This window comes from Amphibalanus amphitrite, unplaced genomic scaffold (genome assembly GCF_019059575.1).
Source record: "Amphibalanus amphitrite isolate SeventyFive unplaced genomic scaffold, NRLGWU_Aamphi_draft 000294F_arrow, whole genome shotgun sequence".
In the NCBI taxonomy this organism is placed as follows: domain Eukaryota; kingdom Metazoa; phylum Arthropoda; class Thecostraca; order Balanomorpha; family Balanidae; genus Amphibalanus; species Amphibalanus amphitrite.
Genome location: NW_024881789.1, coordinates 316,622 through 341,499, shown reverse-complemented (window position 1 = coordinate 341,499; position 24,878 = coordinate 316,622). Strand labels below are relative to the sequence as shown.

Genomic DNA, 24,878 nt, shown 5'->3' with positions numbered 1-24,878 from the left:
CGTTGGTATCTGTCAGCTAAGTGTAAAACACTCGTTTCTCTATGAAGTATCCGGCTCATATCCTGCATTTTGCTGTATGAACAAAACACGTGTCACATTTGTCCTACGTATCATAGAGATCTTATATATGTATATAAGATCTCTATGCTACGTATAACGTTGAAAAAGAGCAGGATTGGAGCTTTTCGCAACCACTAGACCACTGTGCTCCACTGATCTCTCCTGGGATCGACGGGCGCCGTTCACTGACCTTTGTATACAGCTCTCGATCATGTCGCAGGCCATCCTCTTGAGCCTCTGCTCCAGGTGAGAGCCAAACTCGGCGTCGGGCCAGTGCAGGTCTCTGATGAACGCCTGCAGCGCGTCCAGCTTCCAAAACAGGTCCTCCGACGTCGAACAGCCGTTCCTAGGAAGCACAGCGGGACGTACTGGATACTGCGTTTTGTATAACTTTGCGGCTAGGCCGCATTGGTGTAAATGATTGAACTGGATCGTGTATCAGATCGCACCTTTACTGATGTGAGTGCTGATAGCGTGTAGCTCAAAATGGACGTGATGACGATAATCCGTTTAATCATTTCCCGAAAATGGGTGTTGCAATTTTTCGGATGTTAAAATGCGTAAAAGGAATGGCATGATGATAAATTAGTACCCAGATTGGAGTCCACTCTAGTTTTGCTATTCCGATATCAAATGCGACGTTAAAAATCACCTAAGTATTTAAGTCCTCGCCATATTCAATCAGTATGTACATTTCCGAGCACCTACCCTTTGAGCTCCCAGCGCTCGCGCTCGAAGCCCTTGTGGATGGACTGGGCGATTGATGACTCCATGAGGTCCACGTAGCGCACCACTATTGGAGCGAACGTGTCCCGCAGGTGCTGGTGGAATCGACCGTTCTTCAGATTATCTGTTGGACACAGCGTGGAGTCAGAGCGGATGTGCGCAGAGTAGTCAGAATCAGTACAAGGTGAGCTTTTATTATCGGTCGCAGGTCAGCGTTGACCAAAGGCGCTACTGAAGAAAGTCTGGCGAGTAAGAGTCAGCGCTTGGCTCTTACTACGCTGGATGAGGTAGGAGCCAGTGAGTTCAGTTCGGACTGCGTGGATGGTGGTGAGAGTCAGTGCAGAGTTTAACCTCTGCAGGCGACATTGGGGAGAAAAGGTTGACGGAACCATTACTGGGCTGGGAGGTCAGAGGAGACACGTGTTCCGTTCGCACGGTCCCGACCAGCTAATGGTCCGCACCTGCCGGTCTATCGACACTTAGCGGTCACTGGGTACTTAGGTGCGGAGGATGGGGCGGGCACACTCAGGAGACACGCGCACACGACCAAACGGCCGTTAACCTTTTCACGTGCTCTCACAGACGGAAGTACGGGAGGCACGTGACCGAAACCCGCTGGCCAGCGGTGCTCCTAACCGGACGTCGAGTGAATTTATAGGTACGATTTTAGCTTTGCCTCGCCTGAAGATACACACATCTTTGTCGCCCGAAATGGTTGGATTTTTTTACGGTTAAGCAACTGAGGTCGTTTTATCTGCGAGTTCTGGGTCACGGGCGACAAAAATCTCAGTCACTGTTCGGATAAGCTAGCTCAGCACAAGGTTTTCAGTTTTGGTTCTGTCATTCGCGGACGGCGGTACCCACCGTCTGTTCGTAGGTAATCGTTGAGAATCTGGAACAGCGGGAAGGCGTCCCAGGCGTCCGGGGGCAGCTCCGAGAGCACCTGGTCCATGTCGACGGCGAACAGCGACCAGAAGATCTCGGCGTGCTCCACCAGCAGGTCGCTGAACCACGCGAACGCCTGGCGCCGCCGGAGCGCGTTAGACGTTGGCGCACACCAAGGGAGCGAGTCCAGGGGAAAGGGGAGTCGGGCCGCCTGTCCCGCCTCATTTCCAAGGGTGGGGATGACACGGGTCGAGACGAAAGAGCAAGTCCTCCACAGAATGACTAACAATTGATATTTAGGTCTGGGCGAAGCAGTGATTTGGGCACCACGAAACTGGGGTTACAGGATATTAATCGGTTCGAATAAAGACAAAAGCTATCAATTAGTCGTGTAGAAAACAGACAGTTCTCGCCAATAGGTCGCTCTTCGACTTTCATCGTGGTTGTGGGAGTGCATGGCTCCTGTCTGAAAATGCTTCATGTGACATCATGTAGGTAACCGTTAAAATCAACACCATTTTTAATTAGGTGTTGTGAATGTTTATGCCCCGTAGCTTCCCATATCGTCCTCTGGATCCAGCATCGTACGAATAGATATGCCAAATATATAATTATATAAACGTAATAAAATGCAACTGTATGCAAGAATGATTTATTGGAGCAATAATATTTCGAAGCAAGATTTATTCGACATTCTCAGCACTCAATCAGTTTTTTATTGCATGTTTTGTATGGTTGCGAAGGAAACAATAGCGAAAGATTAGGGAAAACAAGAACGTATTTCATGATTATTTTATTTAAAATCATGGTAGGCACTATTTAAAGCATGATTTTTTTTTCGAGCTGGCAAAGCAGCCACTTTATTGGTGTTGATGAGGTTGTTGGTAGGTTTTAAAATCATTAGCTCATGCAATGTTGCCGGTTTATTGTTTTAAATTGGTATCAACGCTGAAAATGGACAAATCTAAATTCATGCGATAACGTCTGAGCATTGCCAAAGCTAGGCAAAATTGCATCTGTTGCGTAAGAGAATTTGTCATTCTTACGAATGAGCGGCCTCGATATGGTGTTCATTCCAGGTTCAACGGCAGCGTAAAACGCTCGAATTCATGCGATATGTAAAAAGTGGGTGGGCTGTCATTTTCTTCCCCGACGTGAGAACTAATAAAGCCGGAAGCCAGTATCTACGAAGCAAAGCGAGCTTCTACTTGTGCAAAGCACGGTCATGCTTACTATCTACAGTAGACCTGAAGACATTATAGGAATCAATATTGGTTGATATTTGTGCATATGTGTAAGCATATAAACCGTGGAAATATCATGCGTAACGTGACAAGCGTTCACTGTTGAATAGAACGTTCACCAGTGGCCAATCAGGGTTCCGTTTGATGGTCCTGTATCCAAAAACCACGCAATTCACACGTGCTCTAGAAGAATGACCGTCAATTCCAACTTTCAAAGCTGATCTAACGAATTAAGTGGATAGGATCATACACTACACGGTGAAAGCGTATCCTAAGAACATCGAAAGGGCAAACCATTGGACAATCCTGCCGTACTCACTTTGTCCTGATCATGTAAAGAGAACGAGCGGTATAGTCAGATAGAGAAAGGCCAGGCTGTGATGCTGCCATGCGATAGCGAAAGTCAGATGGTCGATAGAGAAGATAGAAAAAATTATTGAACAAGCTAGATATCGTGTAAACTTATATGACAAAAGGAGACATTTCTGCTAACAGATTAGTATTAACGTATCAACTATTTACATACACTAAATGAAGATTGTAAGCTTCACAAGACAAACACTAATTGACTTTTCCAAAGTGAGCGCAACTGAGTCATTGCTGTTCAAGAGAGGAAGCAAGAAGAGCCGGCGAGAAACGCGCTGCCTCACTCACCGTTCGAAAGGCCTATAGCACGGTGACGATCAGAGAAGGAGAGACAACAGCCGGTGAGCCAACGAGGAACACATTCATGCTGACAGCGCAGCCGACTACACCGCGCCCCTGCCGCCCCGACCTGGCACCGCACCCGGCCCTGCCTGACCCGGCCCGTCCCGACTACACCGCGCCCCTGCCGCCCCGACCTGGCACCGCACCCGGCCCGTCCCGACTACACCGCGCCCCTGCCGCCCCGACCTGGCACCGCACCCGGCCCTGCCTGACCCGACCCGTCCCCAATACACCGCGCCTCTGCCGCCCCGACCTGGCACCGCACCCGGCCCTGCCTGACCCGGCCCGTCCCGACTACACCGCGCCCCTGCCGCCCCGACCTGGCACCGCATCCGACCCTGCCCGACCCGGCCCGTCCCGACTACACCGCGCCCCTGCCGCCCCGACCTGGCACCGCATCCGACCCTGCCCGACCCGGCCCGTCCCGACTACACCGCGCCCCTGCCGCCCCGACCTGGCACCGCACCCGGCCCGTCCCGACTACACCGCGCCCCTGCCGCCCCGACCTGGCACCGCACCCGGCCCTGCCTGACCCGGCCCGTCCCGACTACACCGCGCCTCTGCCGCCCCGACCTGGCACCGCACCCGCGCGGCCCTGCCTGACCCGGCCCGTCCCGACTACACCGCGCCCCTGCCGCCCCGACCTGGCACCGCATCCGACCCTGCCCGACCCGGCCCGTCCCCAATACACCGCGCCTCTGCCGCCCCGACCTGGCACCGCACCCGGCCCTGCCTGACCCGGCCCGTCCCGACTACACCGCGCCCCTGCCGCCCCGACCTGGCACCGCATCCGACCCTGCCCGACCCGGCCCGTCCCGACTACACCGCGCCCCTGCCGCCCCGACCTGGCACCGCATCCGACCCTGCCTGACCCGGCCCGGCCCATCCAAATCCGACCCGTCCCGACCCGACCCGACCCGTCCTATCCAATCCCGTCTTATCCACACCCGGCCCGTCCTACCCACCCCAACATACATATCTGACCGACCAGCCAGGCTATTGTCGTTAGTCTTTCGCAATTGGCTCAGACAAACGTTTAAGGTGACACACATACACACTGACAGACATTAACAAGGCGCCGGTAGAACGGCATTCAACCATGGGGCTTGTTTCATTGTGTCGCGAAACAATCACGATATATACAGAGATTTTGTGGGCCATCTAGTTTGACAACATTCGTATAGCGGGCTTTAATAATTGATAGGATATGCACGACATATTTGCATATGGATGGCCTCAGTGAGATGTATCAGAAGACGTTACCAGTTCGAGGCTTCATACTTTTTTTACAGGTGACAGTTGGCCAGTAGTTAAAGGAGAAATTCTGAGTACAGTCATATTAAGCGGTGAATTATGAGAAGTTGAGCGATTATGGAGTGGAAAGTGCAAACTAATTGGAAGATACACAATATTCCATGAAGAAGCCAAAAACAAATTAAATCATAGAATGGGCAGTAAACACTAAACAGCTTAGGTTGATAGTCGTGATTGAATTATTTGTTGAACCGTGCTTGTGTGGAGATAAATGTACCATTCAAACACCTAGATGACTCTCGGCTAACATCCAGCAACGGAATTACAATATTTGATAAAGGCTGGTTCGTAAATGACTCGGTAGCTTCGCTAAACCTAACGACCTAAAGTGCATCTTGTAAGAATGTGTATGAGATGAAAAGAGTAAGAAAGGACAAAAGGCAGACAGGCGGTGAAGAAAGGAATGAAAGATTTTGTCTCCATTAATTTGGTGTAAAAATTGCACTCTTATCACCATAAAATAGGATGCATTTTGAGCGAAATGTGGAATGCAATCTTTATGAACGATGACATTTCGTATTCCGTGGTCTGATGGATGGCACCTCGCCTGTGGGCAGCGAGCACGCTCCGTAGAGAACCCACCTCTGAGTACTGTTCGTTGTTCTGCTGCAGCAGGTCGACACACAGGTCGGCCAGATGGGTCAGATCCTCTAACTTCTTACTGGGCGGCACCACCACCTCGCCCGTCAGCTCGTCTGCCAAGGCGCGGTCCGGTCAGATCGACACGCACGTTCTCTTTGTCTTTCACTCATTATCTGTCTGTATGTGTTGTGAGTTTATTGGATTTGTCGCTCGTAACGGCAAGGGGAGCGACCATGTATCAGAGTGTGAGACATGAAAATGGCTCGTTGAACAGAAAGTGTCAATATTTTTCACAATTGTACCCCAATTAACTTTGTTTCAAGAGTGCAATAAATCCAGATTTATATCGAAATTCCCAATCGCCATGTGTTTTTAAAAGTGTTACCGCCTCAGATGAAATTTAAAGTTAGTTGATATTTCAGATAACCGAAACACCCGGTTAATGATTGAACGAGCCAAATCAGGAAATAGAAGAGTTATCAATAGTTTCCAAAAGAATTAATCAGTCGTAAAAAAATAACTGCCTTTCATTAGATCCGCCCATTTTCTCAATAATTCCAAATTACCGATGGCTCAAATTTTGAACGTTGCACTAACTATAATGAAAAGCTGATATCCCAAAGTTCGTTCACCCACTAATCTGTCTTGAAAGTGTAAATGACACCGTGATTACATATGTGGTTTGACAATATCAACATGGTCATGACAACCCTGACATTGAGCCACGTCAAACGTTAATGGCATATGACAGAGGAATTATTGTTTACGGTATAAGACAGCAGAAAAGCACTTTACTACACATGCAGTCAAACATGCAATCATTCACTGTGCTTCCCCAGAACGAATAAAGCGTCGTTTTTCCAAGAATGTCAAACCGATATCAAAGCAACGCTTGGCGGGCTGTATTTTAGACAAAGATGCGCCAATTAAAACAACCGAGGCATCACTCCACAACGTATCTTATTCCTGAAGCTGCTACTTGCTAAAATGCTCCATATATACGAAAATTTCCCTCCCGGTGAATTGTGTATCAAGCGGTTCACAAGCAGTGTCATTCATTGAGTGTAAGCAGGGGCGCCGTCGCGACTGGGCAGGTGTGGGGCCGAACATCGTTTGTCGAGCCATTCATGCAGCACCCAGCGCAGTACATTAAACATGGAATTCCTATGCTTGGTTCCCGTTACATCATCGGCCCGTTCCAGTGTACATAGACAAGACTCATGCAAGCCGATCCATTCAGCGCGATAAAACTAGCAATAGAAAATACTGAAGTATACCAAAGAATGCACGACTCAATTTTGAATGTACACAACCAACAAAATGCTATGCAAAACAAACTACGCATGGAGTATTAATTAAAACGAGGTATCGTCTAAAATGTTAGCTCGATTCGATAATGCATGGAATCGTTGACGTTAAACGACTGACCAGAAGTGAAGAAATCCGACAGAAAATGTTCTATAAAGCAGGATCGGGCGTATGCATATTGCATATGTGTGTAGAACCAAAAATAACAGCGCATTTACAAAACATAATGTTATGTTGCAACCTTTCTATTATGCTACCATGTTGTGTAACTAAGTGCATGCTACACATTCTCTAATCAGTCCCGGGGATTCTCTTCATAAATTACCTGCCACCCCTGATCCGGCATCTGGACAGTGAAAACCGCATAGTTAATGCATACACACACACATTAGACACGCTAAACCACTCTCAGCATTAGCATATTTGACACATCAGGTTATACCCATCTGCCCTCCATTACACACCATTCATTATTCGTCGGCCGTGCACGTAAACAGGACTGTGTTGCAAAAGCTGTGTGAAGCCGTGGCACGCGGCAGGACACCAGCAACACAGAACCCAGATGAGTGATTTTGATGTGCATTAGCATTGACGTGAGGCAATGCATGCGACAAAGGCAACTGATTAGAATAAATGATTAAAAAACCTGACAGAGTACACACAAAGCTCTGTTGGACTTTGAACTTAATCAGCGAAAACGTGCAGCCGCCATGGAGCTGAATCTCATCCATAAAACCATCGTTTACTTCAGTCAACAGCCTTCACATACATATGAGCCTAAATCGCTGCTCTCGACGGCTATCATCATGGCAACAAGAAGCCTGAGAAGCTTCACCGCGACAAACGTCACAGAAGCCTCACGGTAACCGGAGCGGTGGTCCCACACAGACACCCACCTTCTATCCGCGTGTCAGCCGACAGTTTAGTGTAGTTGACCAGCGCGGCGTTCTCCAGGCACTTTTTGATAACGCCGCGCACCTCATCCTGCGAGGGCGGCATCACCATGTCCTTGTGGAGCACGCACTCGAGCAGTGCCAGTGTAGCCTTCAGCGCACCCTCCGGCCGGCCGAACGGGAAGTAAACCCTGCCACACGGCGACGGGGTTGCCGTCAGGCGTGAAATGAATTTAGTAAGATCGTAGGTCAGGTCGAGAGAAAACTACTGAATACCGTGGGGCATGCCAGGCTGCGACTTGCTATCAGTGCATGACAACTGAGATCAGATTTTTACAAGACAATACAGTCAAATCCCATCAGCTGCATTGGTGCCCGAAAGTCTGACCGGATCTTCTTTAGATGATCTGTTCTGTGATACGCAAGTTTCTGAGTGAGACTTTGTAAGCGACTGGTCCGCTCGGCTGTTACTAGGGTCCGTAAGTACGCAGCCCATCAGGAAGCACTCACCTAAAGTTAGCGATCTGGTTCTCGAGCAGCATGTCCAGCTGCTCCTTGATTTCCTGGAACTTGTCCTTCTCCTCGTGGAGGACGCTACCGACGCCGTCCGGTCTGGGGGTAGACCCAGAGGTCACAGAGGGTCACAGAAGGTCATCAGGGGTCACAGGCCAACTTAAGTCCCAATGACGTGCCACTGACAGGACACAGCGCGATGAGATCGACACCAATCGATCAATACCCCAGGAATTAAGGGCTAGAAACAGAAGCCAGAAGAAGCTCTTGCCGAGCTATCGACAATTATCAATAAATCGTCATCCTTGGGCTCAGAAAGTACTCAAAATCTGGCAATAATGTTACCATAGTTTATATTCCCGAAGCACCCATGCCCGACTATCCAGTCGTATCCTATCCTGAAAACATCCCTCCCCAGAAAACATCCTGCTTGAGCGTGGCCAATCATGCTCGATACATGCCAAGGGCCAGTCAACAGCGGTGCAAATAGCTCATAGCGAAGTCTTTCGGCATCCAAACGGCCAATCGCTCTTGCCCTGACACTTATACACTGCGGTGGTCCACAAACCTCTCTTTATATTCGACACACTGCAGTCTCGTTCGAGTGGTGCTAAACCACACCGCATTCAATTCCCACCAATCATACCACTGTCTAGATACTGGCATCACAAATTTCCCCACTGTACTCAACATATTTTTGCTCATCTCCGCTACATCAAATTTCCGTCGAACCCCAAGCATGACCTCCCGCTCAAGACGCACCTAACGCTCATCGCATCGCACAGCGTCTGAATGTCACACATATATCTAACCGTTTAACAGGCCCACGCATCATTAGCGGTATCCCAGCTCCGCAAAGCATTAGCCACATGCCAGCCCATCATATCGTTAGTCGTATCCTACTTATGTATTCGCAACTCCATTCCACTTCTTTGTATCCACACCCCACTTATCCTTATTTCTCAGCCGCATAACATGCTCTATTATCTCACTTCATCAGCATTCGAACATGGTCCCACATCCCAACAAATTACCTTTGGGTCCGTTCCCTTCCTGCAATGTCCACTATCTAGCACGTCTCTTTTTTGTTCGTGCACGTTTCTATACCTCCCCGGCCCAGCCGCACAAAACCGCCCCGTCCCATCTCACCCCACCCGCTCTAACCACCCCAGTCCGGCGCAGTATCGCACACATCCCGGCCGTCTCCCTGCCATCCCGATCGGTTCTGCTCGAACAGCTAGCACTTCATCAGCGCCCCGCCGCAGCTTCTCTCCAATATCGTCCCTCGGGCAGTGCCGCGGGGCGTGCACTCTCGACACGGTCGGGCTGTGACGGGTCGTGTCAGCCGCCGGCGGCCGCTGGGCAGGCCGACAATGGGGCCGACAGGACCGAGTGACGTGTGCCGGTGGGCCGGCCGCCGTGCTAAATGGACGCCGAGGTCGTGGAGGGCGAGGTCGGGAGAGCAGACCGCCCGAGGAGGAGGGAGGGGGAGGGTAGAGGACTGGTGATGTGATGGTGGAATGTGGAGTGGTGAAGTGTGGCGGGAGCGGTGCCACCGACACGCTCAACTCAATCGGAGCGAGTGAGAACGGGAAATGGAGGAAAATTGACGGCAATGGTGAGAGGTGAAGGAGGCGTGACTGGAGTGGTCAATGGTTGACCCTACGGCTGGCAGAAAGGTGGTTCGAATGGGATGGATAAAATACGCACCAAACGTGCCCGTTCATTTGTTTCCCCGTCAACATGCTGTCAATTTGTTGGCCAAATTCTAGCCAATTGTAGTTACGAAGAACACCAGACGGTGACTGGCAAGCTACTCGCAACATGACGCTAGTCGAGAAGAAAAAACTAAAAGCCAGAGCCAGCATGGCGACTCCATTGTCCTGCCCACTCACGCCCAACTGCCACTGGGCACTGACTATATTCCACTATAGCTCAGACAGCCGGTGACCTGTGAGCGGCAATCGTCAGAGGCGTGCGTATAAATAGCCAGCGCTAAGCGATGACCTCTCCCCAGTGTCTACTGTCTGGGTCTGGGAGGCGAGGGGGTCTGACTTCCCCTGGGAGGCGAGGGGGTCTGAGTACCTTTACGCCGGAGATGAGACTGAAGGGACACCGGGAGAAGGAGGATATGCTTTTTTCACGGTAATGGACTTTGTCGCAGCCGGAAATGACCATCACGCAGCTCAGGTACCCGAGGTAAAAAGTCAGACTGGGTAACTGATCAATAACTTCATAAAGACATATCTATGTACACTCAAATATTACGTGCAATAACATACATATTGCATATCCCGCTCAAATAAGATGATAAAACGTTTCACAGTAGCAGTTAACAGCCAAAATAATTCGATGCAATTCAGCTTCAGTCAGGTGAACACTATACTCGTACATACAAATATAACCACATATATCGTACAAAATGCCATAACACATACGTCCATAGGTATATACAATCGTTAAGGAATATATTGAAATACATCGATACTTTATCAAACAACATCCTACAACCATGCCACGTAATACCTACAAAGAGCGTGGAAGAATATAAGAAAACTGTATCATTGTATTATTTTTGTTTTTAAATCTGTAGTTTGATATCTAGCCCTGCCTATAGCCGATGCCGAGCTCCTAAGGAGAGCTGCAGCTAGGCTCAGAAGGCATGCGCATCAAAAGCTTCCAAAAGGTTTTCATATCCAAAGTAGCGGTCGCGCGCCGCCGTGGCGCCAGCCAGAGGGTGATCATATACAGAGGGACACAGCACCGGGCTGACCGCCGCCACACGCAACAAACACGCACGCACACCCATCCACACGCACACACACGTCAAAACTCGCATGCAGAGGTCTCTCTAGATACATCTCGGACTGCAAGAAGACGGCTGGGGGATGGATGGACGCACGCCAAGCCTATGGAGAGACTAAACAAGCTGGGCCGAGCGGCTGAAGTCACCAACCTCACACACACAGGACCAGAACGGACCATACACACACGCACGTCCGACGCACACGCAAACACACACACGCACAGACAGACAGACAGTCAGACAGACGCGCGGTGGAGAAGCGGGGTCGGGTCAGGATCTGTGAGTGTATGTGTTCGAGCGATGGGGGACAGAGTCCAAACTCAAGAGGCCGTCCATGATCGAGAGAGCTCGGCTACTGACCCGATGCTGATGCTCCCATCCTCCTGGACGCTAAGGCAAAATGTAAGTGTAATATGTTAGTGTAGGGCGGACCAGGCGCATGTGGAGGGCAAACCGTGAGAGCACCAAACAAATGTACAAACTCAGGGCGCAAAACGAACATGCACTGTTTGAAAGAAGGGCGCAATGTCAATGGTAAGCTTCATCAACCAATGTATGGCGAATGGCTCAACAGAAGTAAGAGTTTAGGCTGGCTTGGAAAGTTTATTAGGGTACGTTCACTCAGCTAGCGAAAAAGTAATAGCAATCGATATGCAACTTTTGATTGACGGATATCGAGCGAGTACGAGAACTAAGATGTTATAATTTTAGAGCGAATATCCCAGCAAACACATAACGGTGAGCTTACTTTGTAAAAACATAGCGAAAAAGTACGCCATACATTCATAGACTGTCCATTTCTTTTACCTATCCAATTTGTGTGACGGAAATGACTTCAGCTAAAATCGAATTAATGATGTAGGTATATTTGAATCACAATAAAATAGAGGAATCGAAAGAATACCACTATTATTGTTCAAAATCAGTAAACTAAACGATTTCTCATCATGCCCTTTCATGCGTTCTATGGTACAAAAATGTGTATGATAGAAACATTTTACCAACAATGCTGGCAATATGAAGCACTCCCTGATACTCTGGAAGAATTCCCGATTTAGATACTTTTCTAGATTTTCGACATTAAATGTAATTATCCTTTCATTGGAAGCGTCCGCCAATTAGAGATTATAGCAAAAATATCAAAATACTATCACCAACTTTGCGATAAACTGGCAACACATGTTGATAAACAAAGGAATAAGGATCAATAAAAAACAAGCAAACAGCAAACATAATTATCTGACGTACAAAGAATTGCTCGAAATTGTTGTTCAAAAGTAAATCAATTCCCACACATAACAAAACGAAAAAAAAAACTAAAAAATACGGCAACTGAAGGGTCAGCCAGCGCAGCAGCGGGACGGACAGCGAGTGGCCAGGCCCGCCTGCGGGGCCGGCCGGCCGGCGCGCCGAGTCAGTCCGCCGGCCGGGCGATGACACACACGTCGGGACAGGGTACACGGAGGTGACAGCGGCGGGCGCGGCCGCGGCGGTCTGCACCGCGGCGCCCGGGACGGACGGACGGGGAGCGGAGGTCACTCACCTGTTACCGTGCACGTGGCTGGCGCAGAAGGAGAAGCTGCAGTGGATCAGCATGGGGTCGATCATGGTGCCCTTCTCGCTGTGCGCCAGCAGGTCGCGCAAGAAGGCTAGGTGGCGGAAGCAGGTACGCACGCCGTACCGGGCGCAGTACTCGTCCATCACAAACACCTGGCCCGGACTCAGCCAGCCCTGGGAGGCACAAACATGGTCAGGTGTCAGCGCTGCACATGTAGAGGTGGGTGCAACTCTACATATAATGCAGCCCCGTCAACCTTGTAGAACAGCAACGTCAAGACTGAGATGGATACAAACACAGCCAACCATGGAGCTTCAACCAGCATGCCTACAGAAACGGACACGAAAAGAAAACCAGCTACGACTAATTCTGCCAACACAGCCCCATGTGCGATTTTAAAGATTTTCATAACTTAAAAGACGCTTTTAATTCATACACTCAAAACTTTTTTACCACCTCCTGGAGGATTCATTTTTACCGAACCCGCAAGACAAGAGTATATTTAAAGGGTACCTCGCTGCTACCATTATGTGCATGGTAACGGTACGTGGGTAAATTGAAGTTATTCGCCAGCAAAGAGTATTATTACCATGTAAATATCAATATTACTCTTGCAATCCTGAACAGGACGAAAACTCTTTCCTCCTAGGTATTGTGACTCGTGTGCAGGTGGTCGTTCCATGCGTGGATCTTGCTTACCCTCGTGAATATAATATTTGAAAGAGTATCAATCAGCCAATCAAAAACGAGATCGGCCGTTTGAAGGTTGAAGGCCGCGCGCATCTGTCAGTTTTCCGCCGTTAGTCTCCGAGAGAGGGTGTGCGCAGTGTCGGTGTGGCGCGAGGTGGCCGTTGGTGATTGTGCTTGTGTGCTGTTCATCGCCTATAGAGCCTCTGCGGACATTTTATTGTAAGTACCGATGTGATGGAGCATTACGTGCTGTTGAGTGGTGCTAGTTTGATCTGGCTTACAGATCCCGCGCACGGCCACGTGGCAGAGTGTTGTAAGTAGGTACATAAACTTTGTTGTGATGCATTTTGTTGGTGGCTTAGAAAAAGATATATACTGTAGTGATGCAGTTTTATTATCCCACGTAGACGGGCGACCACCCAGGAACGCTGCCGTTCACTTCAAATGTTGTGGGCTGTGCCTTATCCAATTTGAGGGAGCTGAATTCTTATTCATATTCAAGCATTCATTTTGAGTATTCGTATTCAAGTTGCATTCAAGTTGTATCGTGATGTTTGTTTACCGCGTGTGCATCGCTGAACGCGTATGAATAAGTGGAGTCTCACAATGTTCATGGCTGCAGTGAACCCCTCGTAGGGGCATTCCACGTCAAGTGGGACAAAAAAATGACGATTTTGAACCTCACCTCCTCCGATTTTTGCGAAACTTTGTGAACCTTCTCATCTATATGTGGAAAGACAAGAGACATTTTTTTGCCAATATATGACGTCACGTTTCCGAGATACACGTCATCAAACATTGACTTCGGCAAGGCACATTATCATCTTTAAAGCGTCATAACTTTTAAAGTTTTAGACATATCACCACGCGACAAAGTTTGAAATGGCGGGAATAGATCAGGCTTTAATTTGTGGATCACAATATGGACGTCATTAACTAATTAGTGAGCATAATTAAAATTCAAAAAATAAATTTTGAATTTCTGAAAAATGGGTACCCTTCGATTTTGCTGATTTTTGCATATTTTATTCTTCCATACATTAGCTACTTCATATGAAAATTTCAGAATGGGCCGACGTCTACGTAACTGTCTTTTGGACTTCGTAATGTCTGGCACTCGCGCGTTTCGTTTTAGCAACCAAGGAGAGGCGCTACGCGGAGATGGTTCTTTCTACCTTAATCAAACCAAAGCAAACCTAACCTGACCTGACCTAATCTAACACGCGTAAACTTATGTATAGCCCTCACGGCAGTTGCTGGCTGGCCAAATGCCACTTAGATACGAACACTATAAAACAAAAATGAACGCGTGTTAAAACACTTGAGGTTGACCAGCCACGAGCCAGCGACCTATAGATTACGAGGTGGGTTGGGTACACTCGGCACACTAACTACTAAGCCACGAAGATAGCTGGTCATCGCTGAGCTGTAAGCCAGTTTTCTTTTTTAATGATGCAATTGAGCATTCTCCTGGCAGCGCCTCTCTTTGGTTGCAAAAAGGAAATACGCCTGACTCTCCCAGCGCTAGGGGAGAAAGGCCCGGTTTAGTCAAAAAAGGGTATTAAAAAACGGAATTTGAATTGTAGGTGGGGCGGTGGGGAACTTTATCGTGTGCCAATTTCATGGCCCTAGATCAATATCTTCAAGATCAAATGAGGTAAAACGTGATTAAATTTGCTATAGTGAATATTTTGCGTTTATACGCCCATAGCGCTAAGAGTTAATGGCCGATTTCCCTATTTCTTCCTTTATACGACATTTGTAGTGTTATGAGAATCTCTAGCTAATGTAACCATAAATTTGGCAGTTATTGGCCTGCTAAGAGTAAGATGTCGCCGGCAGAGGCGGAGATCGGCCGACGCGGGAAACGTTTTATTCACAGATTGTGTTTGCGCCCTAATAATTCAATTGTTACCTGTTGATTTTCGCATGTAGGTATTTGACCATTAGATTGCCTGTACATTTTTAAGCCTTCACACAAAATTTGACACGAATCGATCATAATCAGCGGTAAGAAGCGCGGTGCAAAGATGAACCGTCCCGCGCCGGCACAGTCTACCATTCAGGCGTTAACGGCCGGCGCCGGCCGCCGAGCCGCTCCGGCAGGAATGTTTAACTTTACACCGCCATTACTAGAAAAGTTGCGGACCGATTTACATATTTCTTGCATGGGAGGATTTGCAATTCGATTCTGGACAGATACTGAAAGTTTGACGCTAATATAATAATTATGGCGTGAGTTATTGGCGATAAACAGGTGGGGTTAGCGAAATCGGCCCCTTCCACCGCCCGTGCTACGTTGCACTTCTTGCTGCTATATCATCCAAAGTTATCTTTGGCCCACTCTAATTTTCTCAGCACCTGTGCCTTACGTGTAGTAGAAGACAATATCTAAATTTGAGCAAAATCGAAGGGTACCCATTTTTCACAAATTACATTTTAAGAAATTAATTCAAAATAAAATAAATTCTACGTCACCAAAAAATGTTAAAATTGTCAAATGTTACTAGCATAACTCCTTATGTACACGTTTCAGTTTGTTTGAAATTAATAGCTGCAAAAATGTTGAAGCTATAGATCTTTCAAGATTGCAGTACACGTCCAATTCTGCTAAAAAAAGCAGAAGTTTAGCAGCTTGTATCTCTGTAGCCCGAGGGCATATGACAAAATCCTTTCACCCTCAGAGGTTTCACCCAATAGGCAATAAGTATACCAAGTTTGAACAAAATCGCAGAGGTGACCGATTTTGGCTGTCCCGGTTGACATGGAATGCCCCCGTATTGTTTGTACGGAATGCCAAATATGTATTGTTGCTCTTGAAGCATGTTTTTTAGTTGATGAGCTCCGGTTAACAGAAGCTTCGCGAAGCTTCTGAAGAGCGTCTGTGGGTCCGTTACCATCCTCTGGGGGGTTTACACTAAAGGAAAGCGTAAACATTACCATGTCACTAAGGGTAAGCCAGAAGAATATGCTCTCTGTAAGGTGGTAAATCACAGAGTAGATGGCATGCTACTCTTTAGAGGAGGGTCACGTTAAAAAGTTACCCTTCCACAGCGTGTAACTTCGAAAATGTTGCCCTCTAGACGAGAGTAAATCAAAAGAGTTTACCATACAGAAGATGGTAAAAAACGTCTGTGTGTCACGTTACCCCTCCCTGACGAGTTTACTCTCCATGAAAGAGTAAAATTTACCATCTGGAGGGTGGTAAAAAACGTCTGTGTGTCAAGCTATCCGTCGAGACCGTTGTGACGCATACCGTACTTTTGACGTTTAAAGTTTTATAGTGTTTCGAGCTAGCCTGAGCTAGGCTGAGTTGTCTCACCTTTCAAGTGATCGGCTGTGATGTATCACATTAGTGTTGCAGTGTACTTGCGTTGTTGTTTCGACAATACAGAGCATACTTATGAAGACAGTGAATGTTGGTTGGTTGTATTATAGGACTGCGTAGAGAATAGGTGTTAGTGTCTGGTATCCGTGTCATTGATGTGTAATGTTGCGCTCACCTTATATTTTTCATTGATAATTTTAAAAAATTAGTGGGGATACAAATCCACTTTTCCGCCTAATTTTTAAATTTTCATGTCAAATAAGGTGCCTCCACGGAGAACACGATACGAGTTTACTCTGTATGGTAGGGTAAACCATTACCTTTGCAATGACTCCTTGCAAGAGTGTAAAATTTACTCCGATGTGAAGGGTCAGTTGGATTTTTTACTATTCTCGTCGGGGTAAACACCCAAGGAGTACAATTATTTTACCCTACTGACGATATTTTAGGGGACGTATTATTCTCGGGACGAGAGTAAATTGAAGAAGTTACCACCTGGGAAGGAGTAAATACAAAGTTTTTACCCTCTCGAGAGTGGTAAAAAACGTCTGTGGACGTCTTACTCTTTCCTGGAGGGTAAACTCCCCAGGAATGAGTATATTTACTCCATGGTGGTGGGTAAAATCAAAGTGTTACCCTTCAGCCAAGAGTAAAACAACGGATTTACCACCTGGGAAGGAGTAAATACAAAGTTTTTACCCTCTGGAGAGTGGTAAAAAACGTCTGTGGACACCTTACTCTTTCCTGGGGGGTAAACTCCCCGGGAAGGAATATATTTACTCCGTGGTGGTGGGTAATACCAAAGTGTTACCCTTAAGTCAAGAGTAAAATAACGTATTTATCCTCTGGAAGTGAATAAATTAGAAGAGTTTACCCCGCGGTACGTGGTAAAAAACGTCTGCGTGCCTCGTACTCCCTCCCAGCGGATTTACTCTCCAGGGGAGAGTAAAAAAGTTTTCAGTGTAGCCAGATCCAATATTCAACTCTACTCAGCCCCCACCGACCACAACCTATACCTTACATCTCCACGGCACACATGCTCACCAGCGAGGCGATGGGCTCGTTGAGCCGGTGGTCCAGAGTGAGCGCCTGCAGGAACTGGAACAGCGAGGCGTGGTCGAACTTGCACGGGTCGGCCGATATAAACTCGTCCATGCCGTGCTTCCGCGCCCGGTCAGCATCTGAAAGCGGTGCGGGGAGAAGGTGTTAGCAGCGTTAGGGAGAGGCAGGGGAAGTAATCGCTGGAAAAAAGGAGGGAGTGTCTAAGCAACGATAAGAAGAATTATCACAGCATCGACAGAAGTTAAATGGAAGAGGGATGGTATCCACTGTCCGGTGTGGATGGTAGGTTATCTCTCGGCGGTGGTAGAGGAACTATTTATGTAAGCAGTGAGAGGGAGAAGTCGTATCACCAGTATCAACACTGGTCAGAAAGCGACATTGCTCATGAGATTGCCAAAAAGCGCTTCATCACGGGGAAAGAACGAGGGTAAGCATACTTGTCACTGACTGATGGGACGTGATGGGGACGGGTGACGGGGGCAGAAGCTGCCGCTGTTGCCGAGTCGTGCGCCGACGATCATTGGTGGGGGTGGATGGGAGGGGAGGGGAGGGGAGGGACGGGGATGGGAGGGGTGGGGGTGAACGGACCCGGTAGTGCGGCAGCGACCGGCGGCGCGCCGAAAGGTCACCCGACAAACTACAGAAAGCCGCACAGCCGCGCAGCATTGAGCTGAGTTGATACAGATTGCTGGCCAGACCTGTATGCGCTCTCGAGTAGAAAGGCATCTTATTAAGAATAATTCATCGAAACTGTATTTGAGTAAGTATGACCAATCTTAATGAAAGAGTACCCGTTTATAAATTATTTCTGCTTGAGAAGCCCGTTTCCTGACATCATGATGAAGGAGCCGTGTTCCTTAGCGCCCTGGACATCAGAAAATCCAATGTCTGATGGATGGATCCTTGCAGTTTGGAGCGTGTTGTGCTCTTCCCCTCCAGCGGTTAACAGAATCGCATTCCTCACCTCCCTGTAGTTTACAAATAGTCGCGTTCCTCACCTCCCTGCAGTTTGGAGAGCGTCGTGTTCTTTCCCTGCGACATGACGGGCGGCGTGGGCTTGTGGCTCTGTCCGGTGGCGCGGTACATGGCCATCACCCACAGGTGACACTCGTTCTCGTCCTCACACGCGAACAGGATGCCGTCACCCTCGCGCACGGCGTTGAAGAAGAATCGTCCGCCCTCCAGGTCTGTGGTTCAGGTTAGATCGGGGCAGGTGAGGTCAGGGGAGGTCAAGTCAATAGTTCAATCAAGCCAGTTCAAATAAGTGTAGAATATACTAGAATATGCATTAGGTTGACTAGACGGGTAAGTCATTGGATAAAAGATGAAAGGTTTATTGCTTACCCATTCCAACCATGAGTTGAGCTGAAAAAGGAGAAAAAGATAGCTCAGTTTATGCATGTAGAACAAACAGCTCAGACCATCAATCAACACATATTACGATTCCTGCTCATGACATAAAACATTGTCACTCAAGTTCATAGTTGTACAACGCAAGCTGACATAAAATCGTTCGGTTGTAACCATTGCTTTTGAAGGTTAGTGCCTTCCTGACAATCAAAATACATTACAACCTTTCGGCGGTTGGTGCATACACGCATGCCAAGTCATTACCTACATCCTGCTTATGCCAGCTTTTGGACTTATGGTTTATTTCAGCAACTTTCTAGAAATATATAACATTACGAGTATAGTAGTAGTACGCAATTTTACCGCTGGTTCAAAATATGGCCGAGGTGAGAAGGGTCAAGTGTTTCACGGGCCACGTCAGTTCCATCGTTGGGCGAGGACCTCCGGCTGGCACCGGGGCATTGAGGCACCACCCTAACTCCTTCGCTGCCTGACGGGAGTCTCGGTAAATCAGGCCCGATGATTTACAAACGACGGCCGCAGCCAGCGGTGCCTGGCCCCAGCGCGGCAGCTGTCTTTGAGGTGAGCAAAAGAATCCATCATGTCCGAACACCACGCCACAAAATGAGAAATATGACCGAACACATCGGCCCGTGCTCTGTCCCGAAGTGGTTTCAGAACGGGACTATTTATATCAGTGCGCGAGAAGCCATTTTCGTACAGGAGCTGCCCTTTTGGCGGACCGTGACACGGATATGGCGTCTGGAGGGAGGCCTCCCAAAACCTTTAGATACGAACATCTCTCGTGCCGTTTGTGCATAAACTTGTGCTGCTAAAAGCTCATGTCTTCCTTTTAGATCAAAGTCAGGGGCCATGACACAAAGTTCCTTTAACTGAGATTGCATTTTGTCCATTTTCAGTTCCTTGATGTTTGACAAAAGCGTAATTAATGTTATCGCTTTTTCTGCGAGGAAAATATCCTGCTTAGTTCATGTTTTATGCCAGAGCAGAGTAAAAACAAGGAGATGGCATGACGTTCATCTTGTCATAAAAAAATCCACTAAATATTTACAATCCAAGCCCACACGCAGACGCGGCGTAGATTTGCCCCCGCCAGTACGTACCGCTGGCTGGCTCCATGTAGTCGACCGTGTAGCCGTCCAGCTGCATCATCTCGGTGGGCTCCGACTTTTTCTCCCGGTAGGTGCACATGGCGAACGTGTACTGTGACACCTGCACCAGCACAAAGTAGCGCCGCTTCCACTTCTTCCAGCACGTCTTGCCCAGACAGTAGAGGTAGCTGCCGACGACAGAATCAGTGAATAGTTAAAACGGTCAGATGGGGAGGGGGCAACAGCAGGAGTGTTGGCATGGTCGATGAAGAGTCGTCTGTCTTGAGTGGTGAAGCCCGCACTCGACGGAACTGAGTGCAGTCTATTTCTGTACTTTTCAGAACAACTTGATTGTAACTATGCTAGATTGTTAATGAGCAGATTACATTACGATGCTTGTAGAAGTTAACAGTTACTTTATCTGTCAAGGCTATTTCTGTCCATTTAATCACGAACTCCTGAAGGCGAATGTAAAAGTAAATGATGCTGGCTCAGGCAAGCAATCTATTTCCCGCGATCGTTTCAGTTATTTCAACTCGACCGCATCCGTATGGTCATTAAACATAAATGCGTCTGCCACTGGCCCCAGCACGTGGACAAATAGTTCGAGTAAAAATAGACAGCTTTTCAAATTCAATCTCCTTTGGTGACAGATAAACTGCATGTAGCCTTTATGTATGTACTATGCAGCAGAGTTGATAAATGCTGATGAACATGTCGCAAGACAACCTATGCTGCAAGGATGTCATGTTTCATGCATGGCGTCTGACATTTTCCACGCAATCTCGGCGGCCGGTGGTGGGCAGCGCTGGCGCGTCCGACCTGTTCTCAAATGTTAATCATATGCACCGCCCGGCGGCTGTGACAGCTCGTTCTGCATGAGTCCTGGTGGCGTCCAATTTTCCGGGCGTCTCGGCGCCTTATCATCGCCTGCCGGCCGCCATCCGCCGCCACCATAATGGGTTCAGGCCCGTCCGGCTCGCCCGCGCCGCGCAGAATGCCTGGTCGGCTGCAGCCCGGCGCGGTATGCTCGGCTACTCGACAGCGTCAGAAGCAGGCCGGTGCAGTACTGACATGCCACGCACTATTGGTACTGAGATTGGTGTAATTGGCATGTGGTTAGTCGGTGGTTTGCATGGGAGAGGAACATGGTTTATGTGGTAGGGATGGGAGCAGTAGCTGGAGAGGAGACCCGGCGGGGCGGCAGGGAGCGACTGAGAGGACAGAGCGAGGGGAGATGAGCAGCACTATAGCGGAGACTGTGTGGGCGGCAGAAACAGTCGGGCGGTGGGTGCGGGGGCGGTGCAGACGGTGAGCTCGTGGACAGGTCGACAGGAGAAGCGCCCCGAGACCCGCCGTCCCAGTCGACACTGAGCGGCGCCGCACCAACTGATGACCGTCGTCACGACAGGCCCGCTCCGCCGCCACACCCGCTAAGTGTTGTCCGCAGCGCCGGTCTACCCACCGAGCCCCGCCGCGACGCCCGCCCGCCCGCCGCCTCGTGACCGATGACCTTTGCGCCGGTAACAGTCCGGGAATTGAAAGTTGCCCGGGCTGCAAGGTGCTGGAAATGCCAGCGGCAGCGCCTACTGAGGGCGGTGCGAGCGAGGCGGCGGTCTCAGCTGGCGTCAGGGCGGCGCCGTTTAGTCAGGGACCAGGAGTGCGACAAAGACAGACCGCCTAAGGTGCAGCAGGAGAATGGGACGGACCCACCAGACACCGTACGGCTTTCCACCGGGAGACGATACTTCCTGACCCACAGCCGACGGGCGAAACTGTTTCCTGTCTTACTATAAACTTGTCTTACTTCCAAAGTTACCTCACATAAAAGGCTGCGGCCGTGGATCATTTCCTAAAAAGCAGGAGCTAGCCCCGCTACGTGCAAACGTTACCGCGTCGGCGGGCACGGATTACGGCTTCAGAGCCGGCTAGCATCCGTCGAGCACCACGCTAAGCCTCGAGACAGATTCAGCACAGGGTAGACCGTGCTGAACCCGACATGTGAGTACGTAACCTCTCAGGAAGCCTGATGTATGCTTGATGTTACAGCGTCAGTCATGTCGGGACTGAAGTTTACCCAGCACTAACTTCTATGGGCTCATATTTGCCCTGGGCAAAGGTTGCCTGCAAGGTTGCCTAGCTGAATCTGTGCGTTTATTGATATTACAATAGCATCGCTTAGACACAATGCGCATCCATAACAAATTTTATCTTATCTATAAAAATACATAGCCACAACAAGAAGAGCAAAAACAAAATATAAAATGTATTGAGAAGATCAACAAATACACGGAACTCTCAATTTTCATGTTAGCAAATCGACGCTACCATCCCATTCACTAATGAAAGAATGAAACTTAAGGGTCCACACTCCACAACTAAGTAGCTTCAAAAGAACACTGGCAATAGTTGAAAAAGAAAAGTGTAAACAAAGAGCAAAAACGATTGCATCCTAGTTGCTTTAACATCCCTGGATATCACTTGCGGCGACAGATCCACTTTGTCACCCAGATATAGGATCGAGACGATGCGATGGAACGAAAAGGTACCAATGTGTTTGGTCCGTTCAAAAGCACCGTCCAATATGTTACATGGCTGTAACAAAATTGTTTTCGCTGGCCAGCCGACAGGAGACAAAGTGGCAGAGCGAGGGGCTAAATGGAGGGTGCTTTACCTCGAGAAAAAGGAGCCCCAGAGCGCTGGACGGCGTGAGACTGCGGTTCGGCGCGTTATCGGCTACTGGATCTGACACGGGCGGTGCCTAAGGCATTGCCCAGACGGGGAGACAAAAGGCACTTGATCGTGCACAGTAGGTACTCACCCTCCATGTTTCATGTTGAGCGGTTTGTCCATTCGACACGCGATCTTGATCTTCAGGTCCTGATCCTGCCCATTTTTCGGCACCGTCATTTTGTGCCACTCCGGCATCTGAAAAAAGAAAAACACAAAAATCAATGAGGAGTAAATAAGATTAACAAGTAAAAAAAAAAAAAACGATGAATAACTCCAAGCAGAGTCAAGTAAGATTCGCATGACCCGCTGCCTTTCCCGTATGCCCGGCTTTCAAACTCGTTTGCGCTACGGATGTAACCATTCCGCTGAAACTCATCCCGTGCTACACCTGACTCCGGCACTCAGAGTGAACACGGCAGCCCGCAGACATCTCAAAGCACCGGCTGCGAGCGTGAGGTCATTCAGGACGTCAACAACATACGTAAAGAAATGACTGTGGGAGGAACGACGTCAATCCCACGGCACAGTCCCGACCACAAACTAGAAATGCCGACCATAACATCCAAGACTAGGAATGATGATTTATATTTAGATGCATACGACATGAAAGGAAGTTGTTGTTAACATTGCAACTTAGAGCTTTCAACAGATTGAAGGGTCTGCGAAGTGTGTCCGCCTGATATGTGATATCATCTTTCGCGGAGCCTTTGATCCCCGTCTCATTTGCAGCCCTTTGAAGATATATAGAGCCATGTCCCAGGAATGTGTACACATTGGTCAACACCTAGGCCCACGTCCACCGTTTTCTGAGACTTCAGACTGCAATCAAATCTACGCGGGGAGATGGGCACTCTGTTGCAATCCGTAGGCTACTCGGATCTGAGGAGACATTTCGACACCCAGATGTTCGCATGGTGCAATATAAGTTGGGCGAAATTCTTAATTTCGCCACTTCAAGCACTTGTGGGAGCTGCCTTTCACCTGTTTTTTTTTCTTTCGTGTCTTTGACAGAGCAGCGTCCTGGATTTACTAACCAAACGGTAAATCGTACGTACCACGTCTTGTTCACACTAGTACCTATACATGCTACCCTCGGTGAGTGGTGCTGTTTCCAAATTTAATTCTAACGATGTTGAGCCACAGCGCAATGCACTACGTCGACAATGAAACGTGTGAGTGTGTGGAGCAGCCTGGAAAATGCCGAAATGAGCACACAGCAACCCCAGGTTGCGAGCGCGGCATACTAATTCAGCGAGAGATTGCTCCCTCGGCCTTGCGGCTGCTTTGGCCTTACCTTGGACGTGAAGGGCGTGGGGTGCAGCACCACCTTGCCCAACTCCTTGTCGTCAAGGGAGAGCATGCCGGCCGCCTCGGTGTAGAGTTTGACTTTGACGGCCGGCAGCGGGTGGGTGGTGGTGAAGTCGCCCTGGGTGTCCCACCTGCCGGCAGAGAGCGCGTCAGTGGGGGCCTGGGTCACTAGCCGTAGTTGTCAGACACCGTGCCGGTAGACAGCACGTTAAAGCTGTGAACTGGCACGGTAGACACGGTGTCCTGGGTCACTAACCTAGCCGTAGCCGTAAGACAGCGTTAACGCCAGCTGATCGACTCAACTGTGAACGTGATTGGTAATTCATACCACCTACGTTCGGTGTTTAACGCCGACGTAACGGTAACTACTGAGCCTACAGTGTCACCCGACGATCATTATGAGGCCCTGACTGTCAACACAATCGACTACTCGGACTGCCAACTGGCAGTAACTGTCACCTCGCTGAATACCGTCCCATGAATCTAGACAACTGACTGCCTCCCGGCCCGTGGAAGGCTGTTTGCCGATGGATACTGACATGGGTTTGGAAGCCTCCGCCTGGTCGGTCTGCAGCTTCTCGCCACCCTCCACCTCCATGGTACAGTAGACGATCTTGCTGGCCGCCAGCGACTTGAGGCCACGCACCTCCATCACCACTACCTGGACAGACGGGCACCGTGAGCGGCGGGTCACCGTG

General features: G+C 48.9%; 1 protein-coding gene across 13 annotated transcripts in view; it reads right to left on the bottom strand.

The window, feature by feature from the left end:
• Positions 1-24,878, bottom strand: part of LOC122387676 (calcium-dependent secretion activator-like) — a 79,195-nt gene that overhangs the window by 8,014 nt on the left and 46,303 nt on the right. For 6 of the 13 annotated variants that reach the window (XM_043378068.1, XM_043378065.1, XM_043378071.1 and 3 more), the window contains 18 exons: positions 24,720-24,841; positions 24,167-24,311; positions 22,961-23,067; positions 20,152-20,327; positions 19,022-19,042; positions 18,676-18,864; positions 17,660-17,796; positions 12,583-12,770; positions 11,400-11,429; positions 8,231-8,332; positions 7,724-7,911; positions 7,153-7,173; positions 5,520-5,632; positions 3,570-3,581; positions 3,235-3,240; positions 1,651-1,807; positions 769-910; positions 251-406 (listed from right to left, as the gene is read on the bottom strand). In XM_043378068.1, the coding sequence (XP_043234003.1) occupies positions 251-406; positions 769-910; positions 1,651-1,807; positions 3,235-3,240; positions 3,570-3,581; positions 5,520-5,632; positions 7,153-7,173; positions 7,724-7,911; positions 8,231-8,332; positions 11,400-11,429; positions 12,583-12,770; positions 17,660-17,796; positions 18,676-18,864; positions 19,022-19,042; positions 20,152-20,327; positions 22,961-23,067; positions 24,167-24,311; positions 24,720-24,841 (2,012 nt within the window). The remainder of the gene's footprint in view (positions 1-250; positions 407-768; positions 911-1,650; positions 1,808-3,234; positions 3,241-3,569; positions 3,582-5,519; positions 5,633-7,152; positions 7,174-7,723; positions 7,912-8,230; positions 8,333-11,399; positions 11,430-12,582; positions 12,771-17,659; positions 17,797-18,675; positions 18,865-19,021; positions 19,043-20,151; positions 20,328-22,960; positions 23,068-24,166; positions 24,312-24,719; positions 24,842-24,878) is intronic. The other 7 variants (XM_043378076.1, XM_043378075.1, XM_043378067.1 and 4 more) reach the window with 6 other exon arrangements.